The following is a 25161-nucleotide window of genomic DNA, read 5'->3' as shown; positions in this document are numbered from 1 at the left end:
CGCGTCGGGCTCTGGGCTGATGGCTCAGAGCCTGGAGCCTGTTTCCGATTCTGTGTCTCCCTCTCTCTCTGCCCCTCCCCCGTTCATGCTCTGTCTCTCTCTGTCCCAAAAATAAATAAACGTTAAAAAAAAAAATTTAAAAAAAAAAAAAAAAAAAAGAATATCCTGAACAGTAGGTTTGGGAAAGCTGATTTTGGGGGAGCTTAAAAGGAAATACCAAAGTATATTCTTGGGCAGAGTTTGGTAAGCTTTTTGAGTATAGAAACAGGTAAAAATATTTTAGGCTTTAAGGAACCACATATTTCTCTGTAACATCATTTTTAGTTTTTGTTTTTAACTAAAAAAAAAATATCAAATCCATTCTTAGCTCGCAGGCTGTACAAGACCAAGCCCTTGAGTATATTCTCCAGAGGCTGAAGAAGTCTGCTATACTCATAAAGATTTTAATCTCTTAGCTCATGGTAATAAGTGTTCAACTTGCCACTTGTTTTTCGAGTCTTGGAATTGACTGAAACCAAGCATTAGATATGATGCTGCATCCTCAGGGATTACCTGTACCCAAGTTGGTGGATACAACAGTTTGAAGGACTACTAAGTAGACCATCAAAAAAGGATTCATAAATATAAAACAATTTGTTAGGAATGTATAAAGAACACTGTGCAAACAGAATTGCATAGAATCAATTGACCGGGTGAAGTGGCTGCAAATGTAGAAGGCTATTTATCATTTGCCAGTGTAACTCCACTTAGATGTATCAGACAGATATGCAGCTGGCTATGTGAGAGTTGGCACAGCTGGAAGAATGAAAAGACCGTGCCCAAACCCTGCTAGGTGACAGGGTGAAGATGTTTTAATTACAGTCATTCGTTTTGACCGTGGCTTTATCCTTGGAAGGCATACCAGGATGTATGGTTAAAAATAAATATATACAGGGGCGCCTGGGTGGCTCAGTTGGTTAACCATCTGACTCTTGATTTTGGCTCAGGTCATGATCTCACAGTTCATGAATTAGAGCCACGTTAGGCTCTGCACTGACGGTGCGGAACCTGTTTGGGATTCTCTCTCTCTGCCCCTCCCCCCCACCCCCCCATGCACGGGCTCTCTAAGTAAATCAATAAATGCAAACTTCCACATATGATCCTTTTTCTAGGGTAACTCAAGAAACAAAATGGACGAAAAGATTGTCCATCTTAGTACAGATGAACTCAAGAAATGAAGTAGTAATGAGAGATAAAGCCTAATCAACCATGACCAACAAGACTGTATCCCTCAAACTTTAAGCTACAGTGCGACCTCCTACCCCAGGATGGAGCTTTCATGTTTTGGATAAACTTTCATTTGCTTACCCCTTTGAAATATCGCTTGATTTTAGAGACATTGACTTACTGAATTTTTGCTACTGACATTTAGAATAATTAAAACTGGGCAGATTAAAGATTTTTTTAAACACATATGACATAAGAAATGACTTATTAAATGATTAAGCACAAATGTAAACACTAAGAAATGTATGTTAATGTGTTCTCTTGGTTTCAGGTACTAGGCATCCAAGTGAAATGCTTCCATGAAATTATCACTATAGGTTATAGAGTCTATCGTTCTTATGACCTGCCATGGTTTAGAACATTGAGCTGGTAAGTAACTTAAAACTGTTTCAGATGTGAAAATCTGGTTCTTTTCTAAAGTTTTTAAAGGAAGCACCCTGATGAGTCAGTATCACACAGTTGACCTTATAGATTGATTTTTGGAGAAAGATAAATAAAAATAATGCAATTGGATTTTGATAAGAAGAAAATCACCTTTAACTCTCCTTTTCTAACACTACTATTTTCATATCTCATCTTTCAGTCTTTGTAGAGATACTTTATATTTGAATGTATACACTATTGACCTCTTTTTTTTAAACATTTTTAATGTTTATTTTTGAGAGAGAGAGCATGTGACAACTGGGGAGGGGCAGAGAGAGAGGGAGACAGAGGATCCAAACAGGCTCTGCACTGAGAGCAGAGAGCCCAGTGTGGGACTTGAAGTCACGAACTGTGCGATAATGACCTCAGCCGAAGTCGGACTTAACCTACTGAGCCACCCAGGTGCCCCTGCGCTGTTGTCTTCTTTAAAAAACATTGTATTGGACACCTTTTTATATCCTTTATAGTTACAATTTTAATAAAGTTTCGTTTTGTAAAATGTTAGAAATATGTGTAATCTTTTGCTTTCTTTTGCCTCAGTTGAAATGAGAGCACACACAGAATTAGATTATTTCTGCAGAGAGTGAAAGATGAGATATGAAAATAGTTGTGTTTTCTGTTTTGTTGAGTGGTCAGTGGTTTATTCATGGGGAAGAAAGCCCTTGATGAATGTCTGTCCCCCCCCCCCCCCCACCCTTCCTTCCCCACTACTGCAAAGCTGGCCCACCTCCTTGTAGGCCCTGGGGGCAGTTAGAGGAGAGGCAGCTCCTACCTTTGTTGTTCCTGGTTTGATCTTGTCTTCAGGCCCCTGGCTGGTGACCTGCTACAGGGAGGGTTGTTAGAAGAGTAATACTCTCTGAGGAGCAGTGTGTAAGGCAGTCTTGTAAATAGCACCAGCAGTTACCAGCACTTGAAATACTGTATATGTACCATGCATGTAAAACTTAGTTTAAAAAAAGGCATGCGATTTTAATATTTAAAGTTTAATATATCTTTTTATAACTTTTCAGTTATAGTTCTCAATTATCAAGACCTTGACCAGGAAGGAAACATGATAATATAATAGTTCATAAAGAACCAAATTGACCATGCCTTTGAATATAGCTGTTTGATTAGTATCAGCCAGAGGGTCCAGTGTCTTAAGAAAACAGATGTATCACCTTTGGGGTTTAGAGTAGTCAAAAAATAGTTTCTAATTTTTCCTTATGGCAAGTTTCTTCACGAAGGGCAAAATGTATGGGAAATGTTAGATTAAGTAGTTGGAGAATAATTAAATGCTGAACCATGCAGGATTGATCAATTCTAAGAAAAAAAGACATAGGTCAGGATGGGCTCCAGTGATTGCAGAAGTATTTATGGAGAAGGTGAGAAACAAACTATCACTTGAAATAAAGACAAGTTTTGGATAGAGAAGAGTGCTCCGCAGTGGGGAAGCATCACCTATCAAGTTCTAGATGAGGGACTAGGAGGAACATGCCACAGAGGCAAAGACATTCCTGGCCTTCTTGAGCAGAATAATGGGGGAAAAGTTGGGTTGGTGGACTAGGGCAGGCCTTGATAGCTTGATGGAGGAGTCAAAGACAGTTTCCATTGTAGGAGAATAGAAAAATGGTAATGCAGCTGATAGAAATGGGAATACAGTACTTTACTTTGAAAACTGTGGGGTCTAATTCCATCCATGAGGACCAGAGGGAAATCGCTCCTTTCCTCCTCTGCTCTCCTGGCCGAGTAGGACTCGGCCCTTCAAAGGGTGAGGCACGGAGGAACTCTGAAGCGGTGCTTCCCAGCCTTCTTTCCTGGCTCACACAAGTGCCATCAGTCAATTCTCATGGGTTCTCCTTTCCCTGGGGGGGAGGGATATATCAGAATTGGGTGGAGGGACGGGTGATTTACACAGTTTTTTTTTTTTAATTTTTTTTAATGTTTATTTATTTTTGAGACAGAGACAGAGCATGAACAGGGAAGGGTCAGAGAGAGAGGGAGGCACAGAATCTGAAACAGGCTCCAGGCTCTGAGCTGTCAGCACAGAGCCTGACGTGGGGCTTGAACTCACAGACCGTGAGATCATGACCTGAGCTGAAGTCGGCCGCTTAACCGACTGAGCCACCCAGGCGCCCCTGATTTACGCAGTTTTAAGAAGTTTCTCTTAGAGGGCTGCCTGGGTCAGTCAGTTAAGCATCCAACTTCGGCTCAGGTCATGATCTCACGGTTTGTGAGTTTGAGCCCCGCGTCAGGCTCTGTGCTGACAGCTCAGAACCTGGAGCCTGCTTCAGATTCTGCGTCTCTCTCTCTCTGCTCCTCCCCTGCTGATGCTCTGTCTGTCTGTCTCTCTCAAAAATAAATGAACGTTAAAAAAAAAAAAGTTTCTCTTAGAGATTTTTACCTGCTGCCTGCTTCTATCCCCCACTACTTCCTCTTAAGAATCACTGTGCAACTGGGGGCGCCTGGGTGACTCAGTCAGTTAAGAATCCAGCTTCTGCTCAGGTCACGATCTTGCAGTTAGTGGGTTTGAGCCACGCATCGGGCTCTGTGCTGACAGCTCAGAGCCTGGAGACTGCTTCAAATTCTGTCTCCCTCTCTGCCCCTACCCGCCTTGCACTCTGTCTCCATCTTTCTCTCAAAAAATGAAAAAACATTAAAATTGAAAAAAAGAATCCGTGTGCATCTGGAGTCCATCTGGAACATGGAGGAGGGGGAGAAAGACACCAATATGCGTAATGCAGTGAGGATCGGTCAGAGGTTGAATTGCCTCTTCCTGCTTTCCCTATTGATTTCCTCCTCAGGGCAGGTGGGAATTTGGCTTAGAATCTCCACTATTAAAAAGCTTTAGAGCTGTGAATAGTTAGTTGAAAGTGGATTTTCATTATAAAATACTGTGTGTGTGTGTGTGTGTGTGTGTGTGTATCTGCGTGCATGTGTGTGTGTTTATCTGTGTGCGTCTGTGTGTGTGTGTGTGTGTATTTGGGTATGCATAGTATTTTTTACATTGTTTCCCAATCTCTGGCACTAGATTTTGAGCTAAGTAGAGGCGTGAGCTGTATTCAGTAAACTTTTGTTGACTGACACATTTGAAATTAAGTTTAAAAGAGGAAAAAAATGTTTTGGTGGAATATCCTGAACCTGTGTCCTGAACTTAGTTTTTTTTTTTGTTTTTTTTTTTTTAATTTTTTTTTTTTTTTCAACGTTTATTTATTTTTGGGACAGAGAGAGACAGAGCATGAACGGGGGAGGGGCAGAGAGAGAGGGAGACACAGAATCGGAAACAGGCTCCAGGCTCCGAGCCATCAGCCCAGAGCCTGACGCGGGGCTCGAACTCACGGACCGCGAGATCGTGACCTGGCTGAAGTCGGACGCTTAACCGACTGCGCCACCCAGGCGCCCCCTGAACTTAGTTTTTGATCTTTGTGACATCATGAAAATATAGAGAATAGTTTTGCTGAGTTTGAGAGGGGAAAAAAAGGCTTCAAATATGAAAAAGCTAATTGTGTTTCAATTATAGGTACTTTCTACTGTGTGTAAACTACTTTTTCTATGGAGAGACCGTAGCCGATTATTTTGCTACATTTGTTCAAAGAGAAGAGCAACTTCAGTTCCTCATTCGCTACCATAGATTTATATCATTTGCCCTCTATCTGGCAGGTAAGGAAAATAGTCCGTATTGGTATGTAGCTGATATATATTACATGCTTATTTTTACTTACGTTATTTGAATTTATGACATCTTCTATTTGTTACATTTTAATCCAGTTCCATTTTTATTTGTTCCATGTATAAAAAGCTGTTGCTTTCATCATGGTCTTAAACAGCAATTACTCCTTCATGGTGATTTAAAAAAAGGACCTACTTGCTTAATACTCCACATATTTGAAAATTTTCTTTGGAAATTGTAGTAAACTTTTAAATACATGGATTGATTGTTAACCAAGTATGATTTACAAAGAAACTTTTACATATATATTGCTTTATTTATATAGTATTGTGGTATTTAGTTTTACTGACATGGTTTATTATATATTCTTTCTATACATGTATATATATATATATCATATGTATATATATGATATATATACATATTTGTTTATAGTACACTGTACCATTTGTTTTTAAGATTTTAGATTAAGAATTAGATACTAGGATAAAATTAGAATTAACAGGTATTTCTTTAATAAAAGTTTATCAATCATAAAAAAATTCTAAAAACTTGATTTAGATATGTACTTTTTATTTTTATTAAAACAATTTTTTTTTAACATTTATTTATTTTTGAGACAGAGAGAGACAGAGCATGAACGGGGAGGGTCAGAGAGAGGGAGACACAGAATCCAAAACAGGCTCCAGGCTCTGAGCTGTCAGCACAGAGCCCAATGCGGGGCTTGAACTCACGGACCGCGAGATCATGACCTGAGCTGAAGTCGGACGCTTAACCGACTGAGCCACCCAGGCGCCCCAAAACAATTTTTTTAATGTCTATTTAGTTTTAAGAGGGACAGAGTGTGAGTGGGAAAGAGGCAGAGAGGGAGGGAGACACAGAACCCGAAGCAAGTTCCAGGCTCTGAGCTGTGAGCACACAGCCCTACGCAGGGGCTCGAACTTGCAAAATGTGAGATCATGTGACCTGAGCCAAAGTCAGATGCTCAGCCAACTGAGCCACCCAGGCGCCCCAGATATGTACTTTTTAAAAGTCAGCTTGCCAATGTGAGTCTTGGCTCTACTACTTACTAGCTAAATAAACATTGGGAAATTTAATTAATTTATCTGTACCTCAATTTCTTTGTAAAGCACTTAGAACAATACCTGGCACTATTTAAATATTTGTTGTTGTTATCATTACTTTCTTCTTAAAGGAGGATATGAACTTTGAGTTTTTACTTTAGCTCTTACAAGTTTTTCAATAAATTCTTTTCTTATTAGCACAGTTTTGGAAACTGAATACAATACGGATGACTCTTCATTTCTCATTAAACTAGAAATATGAAGAGTGTATGGAGAAGTATGTCCAGTCCTTTAGAAGTATGTCATTGTATTCAGTTTTTGTGCTGTTCTGCATGATGCTCTTGCTTTAATAAAGCCTTCTTCAGACCCTGGACTTGATTTTGTTTCTGGATCTAGAAACCCAGAAAGTGAAACAGTCTGAAATGAGAATAGTAGTTTTTAGAGAATCATTTTTGGGATGGGAGGAACCTACATTTTGTAAAGAGTTTTATTACTCTTTTACATTCAGGGTTTTTTTTGGTGGGTTTGTTTGTTTGTTTGTTTTTGCTTAGTCCAGTTTTCTGTTACTTTATTTTTAAAAATTGTTACTGATACATCTAAAGAAAGTACATGCCTGAAAGAGGATATTGAAAAGCATTTCTTTTCTTTCATGGGCAAGAGAAATTACTCATTTTAGGTAGTCATTCAATTTTATTTTTTTTTAATTTTTTTTTTTTAACATTTATTTATTTTTGAGACAGAGAGAGACAGAGCATGAACAGGGGGAGGGCCAGAGAGAGAGGGAGACACAGAATCTGAAGCAGGCTCCAGGCTCTGAGCTGTCAGCACAGAGCCTGATGCGGGGCTCGAACCCATGGACTGTGAGATCGTGACCTGAGCGAAGTCGGACGCTCAACCGACTGAGCCACCCAGGTGCCCCAGTCATTCAATTTTAAATTCGAATCAGTTTACAAGAATCATGATAATAGAGAAATTAATGATGACTGAAAACAGGTAGAATTTGGATAGAAAAACATTGACTCCGATTCTATGTTTACCAAAGCACATTTGTGACATTTTTTTCTTGGAAGGAACTTTGAGTAGTTTATCTCACTTATCAAACTAACAGATTTGATTTACACTGTTAAATGTAAGTTGGATTTGGGGATAGATTCTTTACTGCTACAAGAGCAAAGAATACAGTGCCTTTTTACTTTGTATTTAGACTGGCAAGACTTTATTGGTATTTTAAATTTTAAAAACCATATTAGCAAAAAGTGTCCATAGTGGCTTCTGCTGCTGAACCCAACAAATTCACATTATTTCATAATATCAGTCTTGTAATTACTGAATAACAAAATGATGATTAATGAAAATAGAAATCATTTGTATCAGTGTATGTCAGTTAAAAAATCAGTTTCAAAAACACAGTGTAGACCACAACCCTGTACCCCATCACTTACAGATTATTTTTTTTTCTAAGTAATATGCCCATTTCTTAATTTATATTAGGCATTACCTATTAACTACCTCTTATAACCTTTCTCTCTTCTCCATACTGTTTTTTATTGCCATTGTTTACATTTTTTAAGTTTATTTTTTTTTATTTTGAGGGGGAGAGAGCAAGAGCATGCATGAGTGGGGGAGGGGCAGAAAGAGAGGGAGAGAGAGAATCCTAAGCAGGCTCCGTGCTGTCAGCACAGAGCCCGTACATTTCCATTCTTATACAACTTTTTGTTTTTCTTAAACTTAGAACTGCTTCATCTTCTCTTTTCCACATCTATAAATTTCTTTTTTTGTGTGTGTTTATTTATTTTTGAGAGATAGAGATAGCATGAGTAGAGGAGGGGCAGAGAGAGAGACAGACAGACAGAATCTGAAACAGTCTCCAGGCTCTGAGCTCTTAGCACAGAGCCCGATTTGGGGCTCGCACTCAGGAACTGTGAGGTCGTGACCTAGGCCAAAGTCGGATACTTAATCAGCTGAGCAACCCAGGCGCCCCAGCACATCGATAAATTTCTGTATAGGAATCCTTAATATTTCTTTTGGGTCTGTTCCATGCCTATTGGTAGTTTTTACAAATGTTCACACAAATCTCTTTTCCACATCTATACATTTCTGTATAGGAATCCTTAATTCTTTTGAGTTTGTTCCATGCCTATTGGTAGTTTTTACAAATGTTCACACAAATCAGTGTATCAATCTCCTTTTTTCCTCAAGACCTCTGTCCTAGAAACCTCTGTAGTCTGGTCTTGTCTGGACTGTCTGCTTGTGGGCCTACTGCCTAGGTGTCCTCATGATTTGGCCTTCTCATTTCTTATATTTCACATCTTCCAGTTTCTGAGTTGACACCCTTATTTTGCTGAAGCATGGCCTCCAATAGTTTCCTGTGAAATGTTCATAGATGCTAAATGTTTTATGTTCATACATTTCTAAAAATATTTTAATTGTCACAGCTGACTGCTTCTGCTGGGGCTTGCACTTGTTATTAGTAGACTGGTACTTAGCACTATAGTCTAGAAGTCTAGGCCTTACCTTTGCCTTCTACTGAGAGATCTCTGTTTACTTTTTTCTGGAAAATACTGCTAGTCCCTGATTTCTCAGGTCTGCTAAAATTTATCAAGTCTGTTTTCCAGCTTCAAAATTTTGTAGCCATTTCTCTTCTATTTTCCTTGATGTTTCTTCAGTTCTCTTTGCTCTCTGGGTTTTCACTGTAATTTTCTTTTCTTTTCTCTTCTTTTCTTTTCTCTCCACAATCAATGTTGGGCTCAGTATTCAGTGAAATCTCCCTCCTGCCTCAGAGCCTTATTTACAATCTCCAGAATGTCTCCAGAAGGTGGCCAGTACTTTTGCAGACATTTTCTAAGTATTAAAGCTTATATGTTTATATCCTCTCCACACTCTTTTTTTTTATACAAATGAGAACAGGTTATTACCTACCTGTTTTTTTCCACTTAATGCAGTTTGTGCATGGTTTTATATCAGCACATCTGAATCCAGTTTTTTCATATCTGCAGTTACATCTGTATTGATGTGTGTACAGCAAATCTGAGGTAGAATGTCATAAAATAAGGTGACTACTGTTTCCTTTTCTTACTTTCCCTTTGTGGTTTGCTATAACTAATACTTAAGAATAACTTCTCCATTGAGTGGGTAAAGACAATGTAATTTATTTTCTTTGTTTTATTTAGCTCTTAATTTTTAGTAATTGTTTGCTTCATATGCTAAACTTTCCGACTCTACTTTTCTAAAGAAAAATCAGTATTTCTTCCTTTTTTTTCTGACTTAGTTTCTGCCATAGAAATAGCTTACCGCTTGCTGTTTTAGGCTATTAGAATCATAAAAACTCGTCAAAAGCCATTTTTTCAGCAAACATATGAGTGCTTTCCAAATCCTAGGTACCACAAATGGTGTTGAGGATATACAGAGGGAAAGGAGGTTGATAGCATGCCTTCTGGGTCTTGAAACTGGTGAGACATGACTCCCCTAGTCCATTGCTGAAATGTGGACAGGGACCTCGAAGAGTATGAAGGGTAAGGAGGACTTTACTCTGCTGGAGACCATAGAAGGCCTTTGAGAAGAGATGACAAGTGTCATGAATAGTAAAGAACAAGCAGACATTTGCTAGGTGAATAGAGGAAAAGGGCATTCTAGGCAGAGGAAAGGTGCAAAGGTTGGAAATGAGAGAGGATTGCATGTTCTGGGCCGCTGGCAGGCATTAAAGGTTGGAAAGGAGGTGGGAAGGAGCCACATCTTGAGAAGCCTTGTGTATCATGGGAAGGATTTGGACTTTATCCCTAAGAAACCAATGGAGAATTTTAAATTAAGAGATGATATAACTAGATCTGTAGTGTAGTGAAGGATGAGTTGGGAGACATTAATAGGATGACCAGACAGGAAACTGGTACTGTAATTCATGCTAAATATAAGGAGGGCCTGAGTTTGTATTTAATACTAAGAGGGTTGGAGGTTCCTGGGTGGCTCAGTCAGTTAAGCATCCAACTTCAGCTCAGGTCATGATCTCATGGTTTGTGAATTCGAGTCTTACATCAGGCTCTCTGCTGTCAGCACAGAGCCTGCTTCAGATCCTCTGTACCCCCCTCTCTCTGCCCTTTCCCTGCTCGTGTTCTCTCTCTCTCACACACAAAAATAAATAAACATAAAAAACTTAAATACTAAGAGGGTTGGTTATATATTAAAAAATAAAAATAACTGTGGACTATTCTTAGAAACAAACTGCTCTTTATTTTTTTTAATGTTTATTTTTGACAGGGCGGGTGGTGCTTGGGTGGCTCAGTGGGTTGAGCATCCGATTTTAGCTCAGGTCATAATCTCACGGATCGTGAGTTCGAGCCGCATGTCAGGCTATGTGCTGACGGCTCAGAGCCTGGAGCCTGCTTCAAGTTCTGTGACTCCCTCTCTCTCTGTTCCTCCCCTGCTCACACACTGTCTCTCTCTCTCTCTCTCTCAAAAATAAATAAACATTGAAAAGAGAGAGAGAGACAGAGTGCGAGCAGGGGAGGTGCAGAGAGAGGGAGACACAATCTGAAGCAGGTGCCAGGCTCTGAGCCGTCAGCACAGAGCCCGATGTGGGGATTGAACTCCAGAACCGCGAGATTATGACCTGAGCTGAAGTCAGATGCTCAACCCACTGAGCCATCCAGGTGCCCCCAAACTGCTCTTTATAACAGTCTATGAAAAATTGCTTTTGTATCCCAAATTATTGGCTGAAAATGTACTTTTTGTTGAGATAACCACCTGTTTACATGTAGTTGTAGGAAGTGATAAGAGCTATCCCTTATACACTTTGCCCAGTTGCCAGCAATGGTAATATTTTGCAACACTAAAGTACAATATCACACCAGGATATTGACATTATTACAGTTGTATGAATGTAGTTTCCTAATGCAACCTTGTAGTAACCTAGGAGTTGCTGTGTTAAATGATAAAACTTCTAATATAAATCATGCATAGTATTCTGTATCTATTGTCATTTTACGTGTGGCCTAGATGTGGTCCTGTTAGAACATAAACAACCTACTTTGTGTCTCTCTTATTTTTTAAATGCCCAGTGCCTAGTGCAAGGCCTGGCATTTATGTTCCCAATACATACTTTTTGGATGAATGGTCAAGAGGCCGGGAACATGGACATTCACACCCAGTGCTTCTTATAGATATATTTTCAGCATCTGTGTTTTGCTTGCCACATCTTGAGGCCTTATTGGTGATTCTTGAAGTAGTTAACAACATTCTTGGGCTTAGTCTAGCAAAGGGAATTTGACTTTAAAACAGGAGTGAGGAAATAGAAAGCATGCTATGTTGAGAATGTGTACTTTTTTCTCAGATTATGCTGTGAAAATCATTGGAATTCTTTTTGTAAAAAAATATTCAAAGGAGTCCTATAAGAATTTTAGTTCTTCAGTGATCAAATGGCTTTGGAAGGTGTAGGTCTTAGCAGATTTAAACAGCAGATGCAGCCCAAGCTATTTCATTGATACTGAATGTTATTAAAATAGAATGTAGGTATCTCCAGGTCTGACCCCCTCACCAAGGCCCATGAGACTAAATGACCTGTCTAATATCATACAAAGCAACTCATTGACAAAGACCCAGAAAGTCATTCTGACATTTAGATAATTTTGTTGTAAAATGAATTTGATTGGTAGCGAAGAAAAAAATCAGCAAGGCTGAAAGTAATAGAAAAAACATTTTCTCTAGGGTCTAAACACATTTTTAAAAAGCTCTTGGTCATTTGGATTTGGGGCTCTTTAGGAACCAGAGCAGCCATGTGATTATGTAAATAGTGATGAGTGAATAAGCTTAAGATGTTTGACTCTTAATATCATCACTGTAACATCTCTTTAGCTGACCAGTGATATGCATGTTATTTCTAGTACTTTTTTTGCTTGAAATGTATGCGTGTATGCTTGTATTTTGATCTATAAAAAAACCCTAAAGGAGAAGGTGTGACTGGAACATAATACTTTGAATTCAAGAACATCAGTAGACTTGTAAAATTAAATCATGGCTAAAGTTAATGCATAATTAAGAATTTTTTCCCCAGACATCCTAGATATCTAATTATCTCAAAGGGTGTTGATGAAATCTTTAGAAAGACATCACAAACAACTGTTCACAGAGGACTCTACCTCCAAAACCATTTACAGTTTTTGAGTTAAAGACAGAATCTGTGCACATGCCAGTGTTGTTCTACACCTTAAACTCAACATATAGATGATAGAAAACTTTCTTTGTCTAAGCTAATATAATGGTTGGTTTGCGTGACAGTTTCTACAATAAAGATTCATTTAAAACTTTTGAGGGGCGCCTGGGTGGCGCAGTCGGTTAGGCATCCGACTTCAGCCAGGTCACGATCTCGCGGTCCGGGAGTTCGAGCCCCGCGTCGGGCTCTGGGCTGATGGCTCAGAGCCTGGAGACTGTTTCCGATTCTGTGTCTCCCTCTCTCTCTGCCCCTCCCCCATTCATGCTCTGTCTCTCTCTGTCCCAAAAATAAATAAAAAACGTTGAAAAAAAATTAAAAAAAAAATAAAACTTTTGAAAAACAACTCAGTCAGAGTCTAATGTCTCAATATGGGCCACATAATGCAGTGGGCTTCTGATTTCACGTAACATGATATTTGAAATGTTTTGAAAAATATGGCCACATGAAAGAGTGAGAAAGAGTCATTAAGCTCCAATATTTAATCCTGGGTCCATCTTAATGTCTGTTTTTTGAATTAAGGACTACATGTATTGAATTGGTTAATCAGCAACAGTAAATTTTAGAAACAACTTTATTATGATTTCTGTCTCTTCAGTTAGATTCTGACTGAACTCCTTGAATGGGAGTGCTGGTCATATTCATTTTATATATATTTTTTTTGTATCTGGCATATCTTCACTGTTCAATAAATATTTTTTGAGTGTTCATTTTTCTGAAATTGCCTCAATCTCATCTTTATGGGCTTTTTAATGCCTTTTTTCTCCTTTACTTCTCCTGACTCGTTTAGAAATCTCATTCATTTTCTTTTTGAATATATTTGTCTCCAGTCTTTTGGGTAATTGGATCTCCCTAACTACCTGGGAACTCTTTGATATACTAGACAACAGGATGTACACATCTTTGTATGGACAAAACTAGGTGCAGTGCTATGTACATAAATGCTGACCAGTAGTAGTAATTAAACATAATTATAGGGGTGCCTGGATGGCTCAGTCTGTTAAGTGTCCGACTTTGGCTTGGGTGCTGATCTCACTGTTCATGGTTTCGAGCCCCCTGTCAGGCTCTTTACAGAGAAGAGCCTGGAGCCTGCTTCAGGTTCTGTGTCTCCCTTACTCTATGCCTCTTTCCTACTCATGCTCTGTCTCTCTCAAAAATAAACATTAAAAGTGGCTACAATGAACAAATCAGGAGACTAGATGCTGGCGAGGATGTGGAGAAACAGGAACCCTCTTGCACTGTTGGTGGGAATGCAAACTGGTGCAGCTGCTCTAGAAAACAGTGTGGAGGTTCCTCAAAAAATTAAAAATAGATCTACCCTATGACCCAGCAGTAGCACTGCTGGGAATTTACCCAAGGGATACAGGAGTGCTGATGCATAGGGGCACTTGTACCCCAATGTTTATAGCAGCACTTTCAACAATAGCTAAATTATGGAAGGAGCCTAAATTTCCATCAACTGATGAATGGATAAAGAAATTGTGGTTTATATACAGAATGGAGTACTACGTGGCAATGAGAAAGAATGAAATATGGCCTTTTGTAGCAACGTGGATGGAACTGGAGAGTGTTATGCTAAGTTAAATAAGTCATACAGAGAAAGACAGATACCATATGTTTTTGCTCTTGTGTGCATCCTGAGAAACTTAACAGAAGACCATGGCGGAGGGGAAGAGAAAAAAAAAAGGTTAGAGAGGGAGGGAGCCAAAACATAAGAGACTCTTAAAAACTGAGAACAAACTGAGGGTTGATGGGGGGTGGGAGGGAGGGGAGGGTGGGTGATGGGTATTGAGGAGGGCACCTTTTGGGATGAGCACTGGGTGTTGTATGGAAACCAATTTGACAATAAATTTCATATTAAAAAAAATAAATTAAAAAAAATAAACATTAAAAACAAAATTAAAAACAAAACAAAACAAAAAGCAGGCTCCAGGCTCCAAGCTGTCAGCACAGAGCCCGATGTGGGGCTCAAACCCATGAACCATGCCCCAAGAAATCCTATTTTTAATTGGAGATGTGACCATTCAGATATTGTTTATTAATTAGGAAAAAAAAGTAAAACTATGTATCCAAATGGACAAAGTTATGCTTTCCATAGGTTTATTGAAATATAGGATAATGTATTTTTTATTAAATTTTTAAAAACGTTTTTATTTATTTTTGAGAGAGTGTGAGCAGGGGAGGGGCAGAGAGAGAGGGAGACACAGAATCTGAAGCAGGTTTCAGGCTCTGAGCTGTCAGTACAGAGCCCAATGAGGAGCTCGAACCCACAAACTGTGAGATCATGACTTGAGCCAAAGTTGGATGCTTAACTAACTGAGCCACCCCAGGCACCCCAGTATAATGTATTTTTACACATTTAAGCATAAAACGTACACATAGCTTTATGGTTGTGTATGAAAAAATAAATTTATGTGTTTCTTTTCCAGATTGTTCTTTAAAAATAATATTCCTTAGATATTCTAGGAAAATATACCCTCGCCAAATTCAGAAAATTTTATTATCTCAATGTATCTTAAGAGTCAGACAATTATAGCCTTTATTAAAGCACCATAAAAAGCTGCATGTTACTGGTGATTTAACAGTGAAATTGGACCAGGTAAAAGTGAGTTACCAAGACTGTCTTAGATAAAATCACCATTAGGAAAATATTGAATAATTCTGTTAGTGATTTTGTTTGAAGAAATGCTTAAGGGTGAATGGTGTTATATGATCTCAAAAATGAGAAAACCATACATGTGAGAGTGGTATTTGTGAGGCAATAATTCACAGTTAATGATGTTGAGAAGTTCCCACGGTTGTGCTGGGAGAGTCAGAGGGGTCCGTTTGGACAGAAGTAGAGCTTCCAGAAACGTCTGTCTTGTCTCTGCTCAGCTCTTACCCCATTAGCCTCTACACCACGTCCAATTTACATTTGCCTCTAACTGTGAACCAATAGCATAAAACAGCACAGAAATTGCATTGTTACTTGAGCCACAAAATAAGTCTACCTGTTAGAGAATAAAATCTTAAAAGCAATAATAATTACTAAAGAGGTTCTTTATGCTACTGGTGATTTCAAAGCCGTGAATTTCATGTTTTAATCTGTACCTCCTCCCAGTTTCTTTCTTTGTCTCAAGAAAGTGACCTAGGGCTTTCAGTTGTGCTTCCATTTGAAAATGTTCCCATGTTTATCTTGCAGTTCAGTCAGTCACATTAACTCCATAGGTGACACATAGGAGGTGAGATAGGATCTGGGAGCCAGTATGTATTTTCTTCCTTTGTCATTTTCCTTTACACTGACATTTCGAATTAGCTTTCAAAAAATAGCTAAAGGAAGCTGCTGGTTGATTATTTACTCTGGTCAGTGTAGTATCCACCTTGGTTGCTCTAGTAGGTAGAATGGCCTTGGTAAATATAACTTAGATATATGAAAGCTAGTGTTTATTTCATATGGGATAGATTACCTGACAATTCGTTTTCTATCTTGGGGAACTCACAGTAAGGATATCGTAGAATAGAATGCATGGATGGCGCTTAACTGAAGTTAAACTTAATTTATGTATTTGCAATATCTACTTCTGTAAAGGAATATTTCTCTTTAGAAGTTTACTGATACCTTAGGTAAAAAGTGCTTCCCGTTGCATCTCCTTATTTTGTATATGATTATTTCACTGAATTAGGTATAATTTTTATTTAGTAAAATATTATTGTGATAAATTTGTGGGATATAAACATAAACCCAAACACATTTGCTGCTTGTAAATCTTTATTAAGAATATTATGTTTTACTACAGTTATAATGTGGTTCTGAGAAGTTTCAAGTCATTCTTAACCTGAATCTTACTAATAAGGATTTATGGAGCCACATGGCTCTTCAGAGTCCATAGGATCTGAGGGTTTAACTGTTTTGTAGCCCTGTGATTTTCAGACAGTTAATAAAGTCCTTTGTGCATTTTTCTTCATACATAAAATGAAGATAATAATAGATACTTACCATCATAGGGACGTTAGAAGCATTAAATGAGGTGATATTTGTAAAATGCTTAAATGAGAGCCTGAAACATAATAAGTGTTCAGTAGATGTTAGCTGCCATATAATTAGTATTAATTTTTGGTCTTATGTAGAGATTACAACATTCTGTACATACACCTGATGGACTGATAAAGCAAGTACCTTTTTTTTTTCATAATGATACTTTGTGTTTTTTTAATATAGTTGACACACAATATTATATTAGTTTCAGGTGTACAACAAAGTGATTTGATAAGTTTATATCCTATGCTATGCTCACCACAAGTATAGCTACCATTTGTCACCATACAATGCTATTACAATATCACTGACTATATTTCTTATGCTGTGCCTTTTATTCCTGTGACTTACTCATGCCATGAGTGGAAGCCTGTATCTCCCGCCCACCTTCACACACTTTGCCCATTCTCCCACCACCTTCCTTCTATTAACTGTCAATTTATTTTCTGTATTTGTAGGTCAGATTCTGGGTTTTTGCTTATTTACTCATTTGTTGTTGTTAGATTCCACATATGAATATAATTATATGGCATTTGTCTTCCTCTGACTTATTTCACTTACCATAATACTCTAGGTCTATCCATGTTGTTGCAGTGGGTAGAGCTCATCCTTTTTATGGCCGAGTAATATTCCTGTGTGTGTGTGTGTGTGTGTGTGTGTGTGTGTGTGTGTGTGTGTACACACATATATAGCCACATTGCCACATATTCCTAACCTGTCTATTGATGGACACTTATGTTCCTTCCATGTCTTGGCTATTGTAAATAATGCTGCCATAAATATAGGGTGCATGTATCTTTTCAAATTAGTGTCTTTGTTTTCTTTGGGTAAATACCCATTAGTGGAATTTTTGATTCATGTGGTATTCCTATTTTTAATTTTTTGAGGAACCTTCATACTGTTTTAGACAGTGGCTATAACAATTTATACTCCCATCAACAGTGTATGAGGGTTTCTTTTTCTCCATATACTTGCCAGTGCTTGTTATTTCTTGTCTTTTTAATTTGAGCCATTCTAATGGGTATGAGGCGATAGCTTGTTGTGGTTTTGATTTGCATTTCCCCAATTATTAGTTACGTTGAGCACTTTTTCAGTGTGTTAGAAAAATGTCTGTTCAGGTCCTGAATTTTTTTAATTGGATTGTTTGTGTTCTTTTGGTGTTGAGTTGTAGAAGTTCTTTATATATTTTGGATACTAACCCTTTATTGGATAAATCATTTGCAAATATCTTTTCCCATTCAGTAGGTCTCCTTTTATATTGCTGATGGTTTCCTTTGCTGTACAAAAGCTTTTTATTTGGTAGTCCCAGCAGTTTACTTTTGCTTTTGTTTCCCTTGCCTTAGGAGACACATCTAGAAAAATATTGCTATGGCTGATGTCAGAGAAGTTACTGCCTGTGCTTTCTTCTAGGATTTTTATGATTTCAGGTCTCACATTTAGGTCTTAAATCCATTTTGAGTTTATTTTTGTGTATGGTGTTAAGAAATGGTCTAGTTTCTTTTGCATGTTTGCATGTCCAATTTTTCCCAGATCTGTTTATTGAAGAGACTATCTTTTTCCCATTTTATAGGTTTGCTTCCTTTGTCATAGATTAATTGACCATATAATCAGGAATTTATTTCTGGTGTCCCTATTCTGTTCCATTGATCTATATGTCTGTTTTTGTGTCAGTATTATACCGTTTTGATTACTGCGGCTTTGTATAGTATATCTTGAAACCTGGGAGTATGATACCTCCAGCCTTTTTTTTCCCCCCCTCAAGATTACTTTGGCTATTTGGGGTCTTTTGAGGTTCCATACAAATTTTAGTACTATTTGTTCCAGTTCTGCGAAGAATGCTTGGTATTTTGGTATTTTGTTAGGAATTGCATTGAATCTGTAGATTGATTGGGGTAATATGGACATTTTAACAATATGAATTATGATCCATGAGCATGGAATATCTTTACATTTGTTTGTGTTATCTTCAGTTATTTTCATCAGTGGTTATAATTTTCAGAGTACAGGTCTTTCACATCTTTGGTTAAATTTATTTCTAGGTATTTTATTCTTTCTGGTGCAACTGTAAATGGTCTTGTTTTCTTAATTTCTTTTTCTGCTACTTTATTATTAGTGGATAGAAACACTATTGATTTCTATGCATTAATTTAATATCCTGTAACTTTACTGAATTCATTTATTACTTCTGGTAGTATTTGGGTGGGGTCTTTAGGATCTCCTGTATATAGTATCATGTCTTGATCCCCGTTTAACCTCTTAACCAATATGGATGCCTCTTCTTTCTTTTTCTTGTCTGATTGCTGTGGCTTGGACTTCCAGTACCATGTTGAATAAAAGTGGGGAGCATGGACATCCTTGTCTTGTTTGTGATCTTAGAGGAAACACTCACAGTTTTTCACCATTGAGTGTGATGTTAGCTGTAGGGTGTGTGTGTGTGTGTGTGTGTGTGTGTGTGTGTGTGTACACATACATACTCTAACCCTACTTTGTTGAGACTTTATCATTAATGGATGTTGGGTTTTGTCAAATGCTTTGCAACTATTGAGATGATCATATGATTTTTGTCCTTCATTTTATTGATGGTGGTGTATATCTTGTTGGTTGATTAGTTAATATTGAACCATCCTTGCATTTCTGTAATAAATCCCCCTTGATCCTGGTGAATCTTTATAATGTATTGTTGTTGTATGTGGTTTGCTAATATTTTATTGGGGATTTTTGCATCTGTGTTCAGGAACGTTGGCCTGTAGTTTTTGGTTTTTTTGTGTGATGTCTTTGTCTGATTTTTGTGTAAGGGTAATGCTGGCTTTGTAGAATATATTTGGACATTTTTCTTCTATTTTTTGAAATAGTTTGAGGAGAATAGGTATTAAATGTTTTCTGAATGTGAGTCTGTCTAGTCCAGAACTTTAATTTTTTGGTAGTTTTTTACTAGTGATTCAATTTCTTATAATCAGTTTCTTTAGATTTTCTATTTCTTCCTGTTTAGTTTTAGAAGATTGTGTATTTCTAGAAATTTATCCATTTCATCTATCCATTTCTTCTAGATTGTCTTATTCGTTGGCATATAATTTTTCATAGTATTCTCTTATAATCCTTTGTGTTTCTCTAGTTTTAGCTGTTACTCCTCTCTTGTTTCTGATTGTATGTATTTGGGTCTTTTCTCTTTTTTTTCTTTATGAGTCTGGCTAAGGATGTATCTTAATTTTGTTTATTTTTTCAAAGAACCAGTTCTTGGTTTCACTGACTTTTTTTTCTACTGTGGTTTTTAGTCTCTATGTCATTTATTTCTGCTCTGCTCTTTATTGTTTCCTTTTTTCCTACTCACCTTGGGCTTTGCTTGTTCTTCTTCTAGTTCCTTTAGGTGAAGATTAGGTTATTTATTTGAGCTTTCTTCTTTCTTGAGGTAGCCGCTTATCACTATGTATTTTCCTCTTAGAACTACTTTCACTGTGTTCCAAACATTTTGGATCATTGTGTTTTCATTTTCATTTGTCTCCATGTATTTTTTTTTAAATTTCTTCTTTGATTTCCTTTGGCCCATTAGTTGTTAGGATCATATTGTTTAGCCTCCATATGTTTGTGTTGTTTCCATTTTTTCCTTGTGATTTGCTTCTAGTTTCATACCATTGTGATTGGAAAAGATACATGGTCTCAGTCTTCTTAAATTTATTGAGGTTTGTTTTGTGGCCTAATATGTGCTCTATTCTGGAGAGGTTCCAAGTGCACTTAAAAAGAATGTGTATTCTGTTGTTTTTAGATGGAATGTTCTGTATGTATCTCTTATGTCTATCTGGTCCCATGTGTCGTTCAAAGGCACTGTTTCTTTTGTTGATTTTCTGCCTGGATGATCTATCCATTGATGTAACTGGTGTGTTAAAGTCCTTCAATATTATTGAATTACCATCAATTTTTCCCTTTGTGTCCATTAATATTTGCTTTAGGTGCTCCAGTGTTAGGTGTATAGATGTTTATAATTGGTATATCCTCATGTTGGATTGACCTCTTTATCATCATATAATGCCCTTCTCTGTCTCTTGTTACATTCTTTGTTTTAAAGTCTACTTTGTTTGATATAAGTATTGCTATGCTGGCTTTTTTTTTCCCCACTTATGTTTGCATGGTAGATGTTTTCCCATCTCTTCCCTTTCAGTCTGTATGTGTCTTTATTTTTTTTTTTATGTTTATTTATTTTGAGAGAGAATGAGTGGGGGAGAAGCAGACAGAGAGGGAGAGAGAGTCCCAAGCAGGCTCTGCACTGTCAGCACAGATTCTGACATGGATCTTGATCCTACAAACCAGAAGATCATGACCTGAGCCTAAATCAAGAGTCGGATGCTTAAATGACTGAGCTACCCAGGCACCTCCCCCATATGTATCTTTAGATCTGAGGTGAATTGCTCGTAAGCAGCACACAGATGGGCCTCTTTTCTTTATACATTCTGTCATCCTATGTCTTTTGATTGGAACATTTAGGCCATTTACATTTAAAGTAATTGTTGATAGATATTGCCATTTTATTACTTGTTTTCTGACTGTTTTTGTATTTCTTCCCTATTCCTTCTTGCTCTCCTTCTTTGTGATTGATAAGTTTCAATAGTCTTATGTTTGACTTTCTTTCTCTTTGTTTACTGTGTTGATTACAGATCTTAGGTTTGTGGTTATCATGAGATTCATATATAACATCCTAAGTAGCAGTCTACATTAATTTAATGGTCATTTAAGTTCAAACACATTCTTTAAAAAAAAAAAAACAACAGAAAAAGAAACAAACACCTTTTCTTTTCCTTTTTTTTTTTACTCCCCCCATGTATTATATGTATGTGATCATATTTTACATCTTTTTATTCATAATTTTCTTATGTTTACTTATGGCAATTTCTTTTCTACTTAAGGAGGCCCCTTTAATACTTCTTGTAAGACTCTTTTATCTTCTGTTTGGGAAACTCTTTATCTTTTCTTTAAATTTAAATGATATACTTGCCAGATAGAGTATTCTTGGTTGTATGATTTTTCCTTTCAGCACGTTGAATATGTCATGCCACTCCCTTCTGGCCTGCAAAGTTCCTGCTGAAAAATCAGCTGATAGCCTTATAGGTTTTCCCTTGGAGGTAACTTTGTTTCTCTCTACGCAGATGACTTTTATTCAGCTGAAATTCAAGATCTGTTTTTTCATGTTCACATATTTGCAAGAGACTAATTCTCTTAATGCAGGGGATGTTTATTGAATTTATGTCATGGAATATAGTAGGCATTTTGGAGAATACAAGATCATTTCACTCAAGAAGCTTTTATTTAAAATGCTTAGGGGCACCTGGGTGGCGCAGTCGGTTGAGCGTCCGACTTCAGCCAGGTCACGATCTCGCGGTCCGTGAGTTTGAGCCCCGCGTCAGGCTCTGGGCTGATGGCTCAGAGCCTGGAGCCTGTTTCCGATTCTGTGTCTCCCTCTCTCTCTGCCCCTCCCCCGTTCATGCTCTGTCTATCTCTGTCCCAAAAAAAATAAATAAAAAACGTTGAAAAAAAAAAAAATTAAAAAAAAAAATAAAATGCTTATTATAAGGGGCACCTGGATGGCTCAGTAGGTTATGTGTCGGACTCCTGATCTCAGCTCAGGTATTGAGCTCAGGGCCTTCATTTAGTTCAAGCCCCACATTGGGCTCCAAACTGGATGTGAAACCTACCTAAAAAAATAAAAATAAAAATAAAAAAAAAAATGCTTAATATGAGTAGGAGAGGTGACCTATGAGTAAGTGCTAAACTATATCTAGAAGTGGTTCAGAAAATTGGCTTATTTGAGCTCCGTGAATCCTACATTTTGTAACAAATTGCACAAGCGCATGTGTTTTGTTCTTGAACAGGTTTCTGCATGTTTGTGCTGAGCTTGGTGAAGAAACATTATCGTCTGCAGTTTTATATGGTCTGTATTAACTATTATTCTGTAGTCACTGTGTATAATAAAAACACTCACCTTTAATTTTTTTTTTCTGTAGTGAGTAGATCTAATCTGCTAGTTGATGTTTTGCCTAATGTGGGGGCATTTCAGTTTTGGTTGACTATTAAATACAAAAGGTTTAAGTTGTAAAGTTTTTGAAGGTTTAAAAATTTTAACTGTTTTCAAAGTTTCCCAAACTCTTTCTTTGAATATTTTCAAAGCCTATAAAATGAAAAGCAAATATTTGAAGCATGTTCATAGTCTCCTGAACAGTTAGTGAGGAAAACACATACCATGTTTTTCTAGAGAAAGTATCTATGTTTATTTGTTGTTAGCCTGAGCATAAAGAGAACAGAACATATATTTTCTTGGTAGTTGTGGTTAGTCACACAGTTGATTGCATAATTCTTTTTGCCCTAAGGTGTTTTTTTTGCACTGTATCATTGAAGTATGTTCAGTGTTTAATGAAATTTATCACTGTGCATTATGAACTTATTTTCTTAAAAGCTGGCTAATTATAAGATTGTAAAATGCAAAATATAGTATTTAAATCTGTGAATTTATGTGTTAGGCTTATTTTGGATTTGGATATATTTCCTATTCTTTATGCTTTGCTTTTCCCCATTAGGACATTCTATTGAGCATCTTCACTGGGAAACTAGAATTTCTTACATTTCTAATTTCTGGGGATCTTGAGAGGAGATTAAAATTCTCCATAAGAATCTAGAAATCATCAAGACAAGTTAGAAATAATAGAATGTGCTATGAAAATATAAATGGTGCCTACTGAAAAAAATTAAATACACATTTTGAAGAAACCAGGATAAAAACAATTGGATCTTTTATACAGATAAAAAACAAAACAAAACAACTAATATATTATTTGCCAAATTGGGAAATAAGTTATGAATAAATCAAAATATTAAGAATTATGAACATTTTATAAATTCTAATCAAAATTGTAAGACAAACATATAGAAACATTAGTTTTTTTCATTCATATTGTCCTCATACTGATGATGCTAAAAATTACTAAAGTGACATTTCTCAGGCTAGATGGACTTGATGAGACACACAGTCTTTGAAAATCTGAAATCAAATACTGTCATTGAATAGTGCTGTGAAGACCAGTTTTCGAGAATGAAGAGCTGGCACTTAAGGGTAATTGGTCCCTGCTGGTTTGAGTTATTTGAAGTCAGAAATAACTCCTAATGGGAAAAAGCTACCATAGTGAATTCTGAAAGAAAAATCATTTTTAGCATTTTTAATAACTGCAGAATGCCAAGGAAAATGTTTCTCTCTAAATTCTGAAACAACCACCATAACTTTCTCATTATCATTTTAACTAATGACTCAAGATTATTGTATATTTTGTATATGTTTTTAAATTTAGTAGTGTATCAATACTGTTAGCTTTCTATTTGTGTATGAATTAAGATTACTTTGTTAAATGTCTTCATGGTTTTAAGGTTCCAGTAGGAACCAAAATGAATATAATTTACTAACAGCATTTATTCTGTATGACTCTACCTTTTAAAATTTGACTGAAAGTCATGCTAGAAACTTGTGTTTCAAAATTGCTATTGCTCCAGGGCTGCACTGATGAGTTGTGTTCACTAATTGTTTTGTTCTTGGGCTATTAACAGTTTGCATGGACTCATGTCACTTTACTGATAACAGTTACCCAGTCACATCTTGTCATCCAAAATCTGTTTGAAGGCATGATATGGTAAGGGGACAGTGTTATGCTGCTTTGTATTTATATCCTAGCCTTTTTAAAGCTCTTTCACATTGGACAGTGTCTTTCAGATTTCTACTAAAATGTGCTCTCTGTTGTTGCTCTATTTCATTAAAATGTCTTCCTGAGTTTTGCTTACCATTTGACACCTGAAGACAAATGCTTTGTTAACAACTTGAAAACCCTTCTTATTCGGGTTCCAAATAAAATGCAGGAAGTCTTCCTAAAAGATCCCACAATTAATTAACACTTTCGGGTGTTACTGCACCTTAGTGTGCCTTTTTACAAAGCACACATAGACTTTAAAAAGAGTATATTATTTTTGTGGAATGCAGAAAGTACATGAATGTTTGCTTGTCAGCAAACAGAATGCTGGCAATGTATTTTCTCTGGGTGAAAGTTGGGTAGGTTTTACTCTGCCTTTACACAGGAGTAGGTGTCCAGATTTCAGATGGAGTTACTTGCTACATAGCAGTGCCTTGCAGATTCAGAAAGCATTTTTGTTTAAAATTATGAAAGTTATTAGTTAAAAATCAGAGTGGAGAAAAACTTACGCTTTAAGAAATCTGACCATATTTTCCCTGCGTTCTTTTAAGTCCATTAATTAAAATCTTTTAGAGTTGATAGGTTTTGTCAAGATAAAACCCTTCACAGCTCTGTGTTTTAATTTGTTTATACTGAGGTGTGTGTATAACAAAGATTGTCTTCCATATGCAGACTTTTAATTGATGGGGAGCAGTTACTGAAATTAGTAGGTTCTGTACAATTAGTAGGGTTTAATGTAACTATAGGCTAAGATAGAATTGAAATTGATAATTATTCCTGAAAAAGAATTTTTATTAAGAGCTTGGTATAAATTTATGAAGATTATACTG

General features: G+C 36.9%; 1 protein-coding gene across 1 annotated transcript in view; it reads left to right on the top strand.

Annotated features, from left to right (window-relative positions):
* The window catches only part of CDS1 (CDP-diacylglycerol synthase 1), a 73110-nt gene that overhangs the window by 30936 nt on the left and 17013 nt on the right, over positions 1-25161 (top strand). The window contains exons 4-7 of the mRNA XM_025921685.2: positions 1538-1635; positions 5189-5328; positions 22475-22533; positions 24195-24277. Coding sequence (XP_025777470.1) covers positions 1538-1635; positions 5189-5328; positions 22475-22533; positions 24195-24277 — 380 coding nt within the window. The remainder of the gene's footprint in view (positions 1-1537; positions 1636-5188; positions 5329-22474; positions 22534-24194; positions 24278-25161) is intronic.

The sequence above is a fragment of the Puma concolor genome, chromosome B1 (genome assembly GCF_028749965.1).
Source record: "Puma concolor isolate L17-30 chromosome B1, mPumCon1.1.hap2, whole genome shotgun sequence".
Taxonomy (NCBI): domain Eukaryota; kingdom Metazoa; phylum Chordata; class Mammalia; order Carnivora; family Felidae; genus Puma; species Puma concolor.
Note: the sequence above shows the minus strand (reverse complement) of the source record. Positions and strands in the feature narration are given on the sequence as shown.